The 11,227-nt window shown below is 39.5% G+C and overlaps 1 protein-coding gene across 2 annotated transcripts; it reads right to left on the bottom strand.

Moving 5' to 3' along the window:
* On the bottom strand, positions 1 to 10,791 carry LOC108230176 (G-protein coupled receptor 22-like). Of its 2 annotated transcripts, none has more exons than XM_017406174.3 (3): positions 10,366 to 10,791; positions 8,479 to 9,411; positions 1 to 7,012 (listed from the first exon to the last, which is right to left on the bottom strand). In XM_017406174.3, the coding sequence occupies exon 3, from the start codon at positions 7,006 to 7,008 to the stop codon at positions 5,692 to 5,694; it is 1,317 nt and encodes a 438-aa protein (XP_017261663.1). In that variant the 5' UTR covers positions 7,009 to 7,012; positions 8,479 to 9,411; positions 10,366 to 10,791; the 3' UTR covers positions 1 to 5,691. The 2 variants fall into 2 exon arrangements, with proteins under 2 accessions (XP_017261663.1, XP_017261665.1); XM_017406176.3 differs by having other exon boundaries at positions 1 to 6,986.
* Positions 10,792 to 11,227: the final 436 nt, after the last annotated feature.

Below are 11,227 nucleotides of genomic sequence, written 5' to 3'. Positions count from 1 at the left end.
TCATTTTATGTCTGATAAAGTCAGAGTAGTTAATTTTGCAGATTGTCCCATTTTTCTGAGATAATACAGAGATAATCTAATAGGTTAAATTGAAGTGCACAAAACTAATAACATATACTTAACCAGCTGAGGTATTTTTAGGCTCGTAAAGGCTACAAGTAAAGATTGTTTTTACCAACTTGTTAAAAAGAAATCTGGGAAATTGTTTTGTGCCATAATTTGAAAAGCGTAGGCAATTAAAAATATTTGCTCTGGTTTGTATAAACTGTCTGTCACACTTTTATTTTAGCCAGACAAATCAATAAACTGGAAGAAAATAAGAAATTTAAACTAGGGAACTCAGGAAAAGGGCAAATACACCTTTTGACCGAAAAAGAAAACTTCCTGTTCTTTGGCCTTCTTTCAAAGGAACACTCTGCAGTTTAAACATCTGGGCTAACCTCTTCAGGAGCTGTTTATTCCTGCCTGCAGCTGCCAGTTTTGGAATTAGGCCAAAACTACTGTGCTTCAGTCCCCAAAACATAGCTCTGAACTTTCTGGAAGGTTTTTTTTTTTCTTTTTTTATGTTATGATAATAGAAGATATCTGGTATCAGCCATGAAAGTGGTTGTGCTAGGCCTATGCTTAGGCCCATGGTTCTTATGTTTTTTTTAAATTGCATTAGGGTTTATAAAGTGATCATGACTAAGATAGTAAACTGAGATGCAAAATCAAAAATAAAATAAACATAAACAGGGTGGGACAGCATGAGGTTAGGATTTGATCTCATACTTCATGTTGCTGTTTGCCATCAGCCTACAAATTCAAATCCAATTCTGTGTCACTAATTTAATTTGAATAGCTTTCAGCCCTCCTGTTTTGTAATTCTAACGTGCTGCTATGATCACTTATATGTGTTTGTTGTTTATTGAAACATTAACATTTTTTGCATTATTTAATAATCATTAAAACAATTTAATGTACAAGCCAGCCTTGGCTCTAGATCTCTCGGTCTGGTCCCTAAATTGTTAGGACAGTTAAGCTCTCCCAGTCACTGTTTGAATGAATTTAAAATCAGAATACCTATGGTACCTATGAATACCATGTATTTCCATGTTTGAACTGTGCTTGAAAGTATGAAGCCAGAATCCACTAGAGAATGGTAAATGGTCCACAACTTATATAGTGCCTTTTAAACCTCTCCAGGTTTCACAAAGTGCTTTATTGAGTTTCACGTTCACTCATTTATACACACACTCATACAGTGCTTTAATTTATATAGTTTTAGACACTATATTAGCTAATCCACCAGGCCTCTCAGGAGCCGCCTGGAGGAGAGGCAGCAGCTAAACCATCGGGTTTCTCCAGAACCACCAGGAAGAGAAGTAATAGGAATAGGAATAGGAACAAAACACAAAAGCAACATAGTAAAATGGACCCAAAAAGAGCTCCCTCAGTGGAGGCGATAGAGGACATCAAGAAATCCCTAGACTTTCTGTCAGGATACAGCAGAAGAATATCCTAAATCTGGTGGAGGAGGTAAAACGCTCTACAATATATACAATTCTTTATACATATATAATATATATATTCTCACTCATACACTGATAAGCATATTGGTGAAAGGTAAGAGTTCAGTGTCTTGTCCAAGGATCCAAGGACACATTGGCACACTGCATGGGCTAGGGATCAAACCCCCAATTGAAGGGTTTTACTGGTTTTCTTGAGCTGCACCATCATTAATGGTAAATAATTCAATAAATCAACTTTTTCTCCTTTGTTTTGTGTTGATAGGAAATAAGATTAAAAGAATGGACACAGAAAAGGGATCTTTTGATTTGACCATTGTGTCCAGATGGAAGACAAGGTTTGACCTCAAAGTTTAGTTAGCCTTAAATGTAGCTGTCCTTTAGAGGCATTCTTGTAGGTTAATAATGAAAGTTTGAAACCGTGCCTAACATTGATACAGCTCTTTAATTTGTGTGTTCATCAGAATGACATTAATATCAAACATTAAAATAAAATGAGGTCAAATAGTTTATTTGTTTAATGCTCTACTGTGTAATCTTTTTTCTTGTGAAATTAATTTAATACTGTATGTATCCATATTTGTGTTAAATGTGTCATCTTTATAGGTCAGTTTCTTTGGCCCATCAGCCAATCTGTTGCTGGCTGTGATCCCATCTCAGCTCTCCATCAGATGTTCCCTCCAGGCACCGTAACATCCTCTCCCCCTGTTTAAAGCAGGGCCACGAGGAACCTCGCCTGCATAAATATGCCCATATCATTTTTATCTGCTGTGCTGCAAACCAGACACTGACAGCAGGAGAAGTATTTGATGGAGGTTTTGCAATCACTCTGGTAGCCAACAGCTTAGTGTGCTCTGGATTTAAAGGGCTCTTCAGCTTTCTACCATATGTGAGACAGCAAAGGCGTACATGTTAGAAGTTCATTACTGGAATATAAAGTAGAGATGGCGAGTACAGTGATATGTATGCAAGGGAAAGCACTGTGTATATACACTTCAGAGGCTGAATGTTATGATTGACCTGGGGATTTCAATGAAGTACACCCCAGCTAAACGTGGCTTTACATGCAAATGGAGATTGTAATTTTGCATCTAGATTTTGTGACAGGTTAGATCCTCAGACTTTTCATAGCAAGTGCCACCTTGAGAAATACTACACTCTCCAAGGATCAGCATTATAACAGACATTACAAACCACTAAGACAAACTTACAAAACAATATTCATATATGACACATGCAAGAAAACTGGCCAAACACCTAACCCTGGTTTAAGACGTGATGGTTCAATACATTTGTTACTGAGAACAGCACCATACAGACTGCTGCGTTGGCTCTTTGTCTGACCATAACAACTGTATACAAAACTGAGATCAACTGAATCAAATCTTCTCACTGATTTGCAGCTTTTCTTGCTGGCAAGTTATGTAAAGACTTCATTTGTGCTGCTCAGGTAGCCACTAGCGCATTGGTTCATGATCATTCACTCCAGTTGTAAAGTTCTCTATTGCACTATTATTTTGAGCAGTTTTCATTTGGAACCAAGATGCTAATTTCTTTGAATGGCATATCTTTTTGTTTATCTCTACTTTTTAGTTTAACATCCATCCAGTTACTGCTGTTTTTCAATGCTGGGTTGCAAAGGCAACAAGTTCAGAAGGAAAATCCAGACATCCCTCTCCCCAGCTACACTCTCCAGCTCCTTCTGGAAGATCCCAGGCCAGAGAGGACACATAGTCCCTGCAGTGAGTTCTAAGCCTGTCCCAGTGTATCCTCCCAGTCAGCCAAACCTGGAAAACCTCCAGGGGGAGGCACACAGAAAGCATCCTAAACAGTTGCCCAAACCACCTCAGCTGACTCCTTTTGATGAAAAGAAGCTCTACCCTAGTGGAATTTTTCACCCTATCTCTAGGTCTGAGCCCAGCCATATTTCAGAAAAAGCTCATTTCAGCCACTTGTATCTGGGATCTTATTTTTTTGATCATGATCCATACCTTATGACCATAGGTAAATGTTAAAACTTAGCCTTTCGGCTCAGCTCCTTCACGACAACACACTAGACTAACACCATCATTATGGCAGACAAAGCCCCGATTTGTTGATCTATCTCTCATTTCATCCTACCATGATCCATGAACAAAACTCTCAGATCCTCTGCTTGAGGCAGGGAATTACCCCCAACTCTCTTTCTGTAGAGAATTATGCCCTCAGACTTAGCTTGGCATCACAGTAAATTAATGTATTTACCTTATCTATAGTTAAATATACTATTTAAGTATGTTTGTATAAATAGGTTTCTTTTGAATAGCACTACAAGGCTCATGAGTACCACCAGTGGTACTTGCACTACAGCTTGAGAACCATGGGCTTAGATCATCAGAGGTAAGGTACTGTGGAAAGGTTATGATTGACCTCGGTTTAGAGGAGTTTAATTATGAGCTAACGGCTAGTCTGAGCAGGATCAAAATCAAAGATTGTGACAACAATTTCAATCTCAAAACTTTTCTTACTAAATGCAATTTTATAAACCTTTATATGGCTATCAACTTTGCATGAAATGGTTACTCCAGAAGAATAATATACACCTGCAGGAAGGGTCTCAGGTTGTACTGGAAAGGCTACAGCTAGCTGCTCATGCAACTTGAAATTGCAAACAACCACAGAATGTTATGCACTAATCCATCTAATACAAATCTGGCAGTGATGTAAAGGTTTATAAAATACTGTTTGCTATTGAATCACTCTAAATATTTTTGAGATTGGAGTTGTTTAAAGAAATGCAGCAATTTGTAATTTAGAGCTCACTTGGACTAGCCATTAGGTCATCAATCCAGTCAGAATTAAAGTCTATTTCTTCTAACACAAGTTGCTCAAAGAGCTATCTACAGCAAGTAAGATATTAATTGTTTATAGCCCTTCCACAGAAGCCCACCTAAAAAGATCTAAACTATCTCTTTAAAGTGCATCTAATCTGAATCTAATAAAAGGACTTTCAGAAAATCTTCTACAGTTGTATGAATAAATTATTATTTTTTTATTTAGGGCAAGATGAGCTAAAAATACAAAGCTGGTTGGGTTATAATCTACATGCTGCATCCATTTTGAGAATACAATTTTATTATCTGATATGGAGTACTGTAAACATTTTTTGGAAGATGTATTTAGTTGTTTTCTGTTATTTACATAACTATGTTGAAGTTGTTGTTGTTGTTAAGTGTTTGTTCTTAAGAATATAATATAACTAATATGTCAACTCACCTCCAGAAAGAACAGATTTGTTATTTGTTGTTCATTGTATTGGATGTCACAGTTTTGTTGCCACCGATTGTGAAACTCAAATCATCTGATCTGCTGGTACTGTGGCTTTTTTTCATCAATCCAATGAGATGAATTAAAAAGAATAATAATAAAAAAAACACAACAGAAAAAAGGCAGACCAGAGTTTGATTACATCTGGTTTATATCAGCTAGAATGATGAGAAGCACTGTGTTCGGTTGTGTCTGTGGAATGTGTGTGTGATTGTTGAACTCTAAACAGTACTTCCTGAGCTGTTTCACCGAACAAACAAAGCTTCCACTTCTTTCTGTTTCTGTCTTTCCATGCATGACACCCGTCTTTGTCAGGCCTTAATATTTATCATCAAATTTAAGTGTGAGGGCCTTCCTTTCGCGAGCTTGCGAACAATAAGGTCAGCGGCCACTGGAGACTGTGAGTTTGGTGTCAAAGAAAGTGGCGACGTGATAAATGCGAGTCATCTCACAGCTGTCACAGAATCACAAACATTTTACTCAAGGGAGGGCAGAAGAGGAAGCCTTTTGCTTACATCGGAAGTGAACACAGAATTTATTATAAATATATTTTTACATGACAATTCCTACTTCTGTCTCTATTTAGTATATACCTTGTTTAGCCTATTCTGTACATGTATTTGTATCTACATAATGTACTGTGTTGTTGCTGTTACAAAAGACCATGCAATATCTACAGTACAACATAAGGTACATCTATGAAACTTACTTTTACTCTCAATAAATAGTAATAAATTATACACTTTCTATTTTTTGTACATTTTATTGCACATAATATTTTATATTACCGCTTTGGATTAAGATATTCCCTTTTTCACGAAAGCCTGAACTTAGTTTTAGCTGCTTTGTCTGTACTCCTTCAGAGGAATAAGTTCCTTCACTCAACATCCTCAGAAGAAAGACCTTTCATCGGGGCATCTTTGTCCTCAAATGTCACCTTTTTGTTCCTCTTTGGGTCAATCCAGGAGTTGTGAATGATGGCGTTATTAGGGGTAGGGTCTGCCTCAATGATTGACACCACTCGCTTCTTCATCTTGCTTTTTAAGACTTTCTGAAACTTCTGCCTTGTGAAGGCGTACAGCAGAGGGTGAAAAATAGTAGTCCCATAGGCCATTACCAGGAAACCCAGTCTCAACTTGACCATTAGGTCACTGGGGCCCAAGCTCAGGATGACAGTGTTGAGGACTGTAATGGGCGTCCAGCACAGCAGGAAGGTTGACACAATCAATAAAGACATCCTGAAAACCCGCTTTTGGCGCTCTCGTCTCTCTCTGTGGCGTTTAACAGCCCTACGGAGGGCAATGATGACAGAAACAGAGGTGCGCATGCCCAGGGTGGGATTGCGGCTGCCGCTGCTCTGGGATGCATCCGTGGCCTCTTGCTGCGTTGTCATGGCTGTCATGGAAGGCCGCTTTTTCCTGCGAACCTTCTTCTTCTGTGAATTGTGGAAACGTGTGCCAATGCGAATGTTGAGCGCCTGCAGGATCTTGGAGTAGGTGATGAGCATCACAATGGCAGTAAAGAAGAAGATGGGAATCTGCGCGAGCAGGTGGTAATAGAGGCCGAGTTCGGTGTAATACTGGTTAGTGTGAACCACATTCTCCACCACTGTCTGGTTCAGCTCAGTGTGGCCATGAGCGAAGAAGCCCACTTCAATAAAGGGTACAAGGAAACTCACAAAGGATAGCACCCAAATGGCAGCCAGCAGGGCCAGAGCGCGGCCCATGGTTAACACTCTGTTTGCTGGTTTGACAGAGATGTCGTAGCGATCAAGGGTGATCGCGAGCACATTAGCAGCCGTGGCAACGCTAGCAAAAGAGACGCAAGCTTCGTGGAAGCAGCAGACGAGAGCAGTGTCTCCTTCCAGAGAGAGCAGCACCACCACAATAGTTAAAGGGATGCAGCACACACATACCAGCACATCCAACACGTGGAGGTTCATAGTGACGATGTTACTGACCGAACTAATGAGGTTCGACTTCATACAGTACAGGGCGAGCACAGTGAGGTTGGAGCTCAGCCCCAGCAGGATCTCCAGCATCAGGAAGCCTGTCAGGGAGACCTGAAAACTAATGGGGTAGGAATAAGGGCTGGGGGTGGCCGGACTCATGGCGTGGCTGATAGGCTCTGTGTTGTCGGTGACCGTGACGTTGCTCATGGTGGCTTCTTTGTCTGGACAGAGAAGAATATACATTATCCTGGAAGTAGGAAGGAGAGAGGAAGAATTCATGAAGTGGAAAAGTCTGTGTTTTTGCACCTCTACAAAGTTGTATTTGAAAGTACTGTAAAAAATATTTTCAGATGTAACACTATCATTAAAAAGCAAGAATAATTCTAAACTGAATGTCACTTTTTCTTGCTATACATTACTTATCATGTTGTTGTACTATATGTATGGCAGCAGTCACTATAAACCAGTTTCCCTGTTTTTTGGTTTTTATTTTTTTTCTATACCCCCCATAGCCATGGCAGCTTAGTATATTATGGTTTAACAATGGCTTAGTTGTGTCTTATGGGACTTTTGAGAACAAAAGAATAATTTAAATCATTTGACAAGTATTGCAGTAAAAAAGAACATGAGTTCTATTAGATTAATTTCACAGGAGCAATACAGGAAAAACTATTTGCAGCGATAATTAAAGGTCTACCATTCCTTGAAGGAATGAATATCACCTGTCACCTTTTTATGCCAAAGTTTTAAACTGAGAACATCATTTGTTGAGAAATGACAGAGTTTTATAGCTCTTTCAGTCAAATCCTGAACCCCATCTCAACATGTATTCTAAAATCTCAAGTGGTGTGTTGGGAATGGCTCTTAGCTACTGCCATATCAAATTTTAGCGTAATATGTGTAAAACTGACTGAGGTATAACAATTTTTTGTGTTGGCTTAGGCTGATTAGTTATGGCAGCCATCTTGAATTAGACTGACTCTAAAAATTAATCAATTATTGATGCACATCCAATCATTACTTTCTGAAAGTCATTTGGTTATGAGAAAAGTTGACAGGTGGGGTGAGCTTCAACAGTTAAAACGTTTTTAATCACACATCAACACATATCTCCTGCGATCTGTAGAGGTCAGAATGTGCTGAGAATGACTTTCTGCTACTACCACACCAAATTCGAGCTAAATATTTGTAAAACTGACTAAGATGTTTTTGTGTTTGCTATGAACAGTTAGCCCTGGCTGGCGTCTTTGTACAAGCTGACTACAAAAATTGATCAATTATGGATGCACATCCAATGTTTACTTTGAGTGTTAAGGACATTTGTGCAGTGGTTCATGAGATGTTTTGCTCATAGACAAGCAGGTTGGACTCTAACAGTTAATTGTAAAGATTTTGCACAAAATCTGCCAATTATTGTCCACCTCATGCCTTTCAGCAGTAGGCGATGATTAATTTTTGATTTCGTTTTTCTCGTTGCTAAATATTAATAAGAATATTATTCTAAAATTTACCAGCTGGCTTTCAACTTTTGAAATTGCATGTTTGTTTTCAATCACTGAAAGTCTAATAAATAGACAACAAGTTTATAAAAAAATTAAGTTAGAAACTCTGGGTTCAGAAGAGGAAGCTTCACACACATGCACGACTGATGCAGTAGCAATGACAAATATTGTTATAGATTATATGGAGAAAAACAACAGATGTTTTATTTACCCTTCCCTCCGGAACTATATGAACACCAAGGTTGTGTAATCAGGGCCTGCGGTCCATGTTAGATCCACAAACAGGAGCATCACATCCAAATTGACCAATAGAGAAATGCTTCCTGTTTTTCCTTACGACCTCCAAGGCAAGAAACCAAAAAGGTTAGCTGTGCTCAGTAAATTTTAGAGAATATGTGCATAATCCATCTAAAGATTTCTTCTCAGGTCTGTTTTGTCTAGGTGGTCGTGTCTCCACTTATGGGTTGACTGTAGATGGATTCTCCTGTTTAGTATCGCTTTATATTCCCAGTCAACAGAGACGCAAATAACCAAGAAAACAGAAGACCACAAGCTGTTTTTCGCCTCCTGCATGGCTCATAATGTCTCCCAATCTGTGCTTTTTGTTGTTTGAGAAGATAATAAGATGTGTTTGAGACGTGTTAATAAAAAATCTCCATCCATTAGAGTGTACTCCAAAAGTCAGAGTTGTCAGTCAACCAAGTAGATTCCCCAGTGTACAACATGTCCAGAATGTGTTAGGACTAGGTCAGTGCGTCCGGACAGACCCATGTCTTCCCTGGGAGCACTAATGGAAGAGGCCTTCGCTTTCCACCTTTCCCATCAGTCTTCGTGCGACTGGTTTCAGCCTACATCGACTTGTAAATTGAGGACAGGTCTCCAGTTTGTCGCTGTTTCCTAAATCACTGGAGATGTCGTGAGTGCACGCGTGTCCAACCACCATGACATGGGTGATCAACGGTATGTGCTGGAAGATTGGCTTGATTCAGCAGTTTGTAGGAAGGTCGACAGGTAGTCGCTTCATAAAGACAGAGAGCCTTCCTCTTAGATTAGCAGAAAGCCCGGAGAATATTTCAACTTCAGGAAGCAGGGGCTGAACATCTTCTGTAGCGACTTCAGCTTCACATTTTTGGATAAGAGCCACCTGAAAAAAAAAAAGAGAGAGAAAGGGTAGAGAGAGTGAGATGGGGAGTGAGAAAGAGCAGAGGGAGTAGGAGAGGGAAGTGTGGGGGTTGAATATAAACATATTCTCAGCAAAAAGACAACAAGGAAATTCTCATTAACATAGAAACCAGCCTCTGATGTCCTACCGTGATCATGCTCCTGATGCACTTTACATCTTTGCTGCTACATTAACATAACACTTCTAAAGGGGCTTGCACAAAGGAAAACTGTTTTACATCTCCCCCTCCTGTTTGCAAAATTATTATTGTGCATTAATCAAAACATTGCTACGATTAAATTAATCATATGTTCCGTCTACAGCCACAACACTGATGAAACTGTCATACGTGTTTTATGGCTCGATTTAAGCTTTACTGCATCTCGGTCCCTCTGGGAACTTGTTATAAAGATGTGGTTACTTCCTTGTGTGTCACGTGACCCACGTAATCTCTTCAGAGAAACATCTTGTCCATTTTTCAAGGTTGTTTGTTTGAGGGATCCCTTTTTACCTTCACTTAATTTTATGAAATGCCAGCAGAAATGAGCCATAAGTGGGATTGTGCATGCAGAGAAGTGCACAAAAATTAAGTTCTTGCAATGCAGAGTCTGACAGCCATATGAGTGTTCAACCGTATGACATAAGTAAGCTTGTACACACATGCCAATGTATAAATAGATTGATTAAAAGTCCTTAGAGGGTGATGTTTGCAGCTTATACTCTACATTATGGAGACAGGATATACTTTAGTAGGTTTCAAATAGATTTACCATGTGTTTCTAGAAATATATTGGTTTAAAAAAAATATCTCAATTGAAAGTAATGTGTATTTGTCATAGCAGAGATGTTTAGTTTTAGGTTTTCTTGAGTGTCATGTACAAATGATTTATATAAATGAAACCAGTGAGTGCCCCATCAAAATACAGTCAAGCTCACCATGCGGAGTAAACACAGATGCTCCAGAGCTGGTCCGGTCACCACGCAATCTTTTTTCCTTCCATGGCTGCAACAGTTTTGGCAGATTTATGTTGCAAACTGCTCCTTTTATTATTGTCTCTCTTCTGAAAGCGTTCCAATAATTGCAATTGAATTTTGATGTACCCACAAGAATCACTCAGTCCTCTCTTCACAGTCAGAAGAAGTCCACAAAGAGTAGTCCTACATGGTTGCTGATGGGATAATTCTTATTTCTTCTGTGTCCCATTTTTTCTCTTCTTCATCCATAAAGAACTTAATGTAAATAACCTTAATCTAGCCAACTCTGGTTACGCTCCCTGCCTGCCTAACTGACTGGATAGGAGTGTAAACCATCACACTCTTGGTATCTCTCGATCTCCCACTCTGCTCTCCTCCTCCTCCCTTGCTCCCTCGTTGCCCCTCTCTCTCTCCCTCTCTCCCACTCTCCCACTCTCTCTCTCTCTCTCTCTCTCTCTCTTACTGCGGAGGTTTGCAGTGCTCCCCCAGTCCTGATTGGTCTGCAGTAATAGGCTTAACCCTTTTCTCTTCAGCAAGGGGAGGTATTTCCTTTAGTTCTGCCTCTGTCCTCTCTTTCTGACTGTATGAGGCTGTAGTGATTTGATAAATACAAAGCCTTCTACTGTGCTTCTGCACAGGGGTGCCAAACATGCAACCTGCTGCAGAGACAAAAAAAAACTGTAGGCTGAGTTTTCAGGGGAGAAAACAGCAGAAAAATGCAGCAATGATTTATTAATTAACTCTGCCACAATATAATGATCAAATAATGCGTTTGTGCACCATGGAGGGGATGATTAAGATGGAAAGCCAGCAGAGAGAAGCA

The sequence above is a fragment of the Kryptolebias marmoratus genome, linkage group LG11 (genome assembly GCF_001649575.2).
Source record: "Kryptolebias marmoratus isolate JLee-2015 linkage group LG11, ASM164957v2, whole genome shotgun sequence".
NCBI lineage: Eukaryota > Metazoa > Chordata > Actinopteri > Cyprinodontiformes > Rivulidae > Kryptolebias > Kryptolebias marmoratus.
The sequence above is the reverse complement of the archived record's forward strand: the minus strand, read 5'-3'. Positions and strand labels throughout refer to the sequence as shown.

What these genes read in the sequence shown, in the direction of transcription:
- LOC108230176 (XM_017406174.3), bottom strand. Translation starts at nt 7,008, where the DNA reads ATGTATATTCTTCTCTGTCCAGACAAAGAAGCCACCATGAGCAACGTC.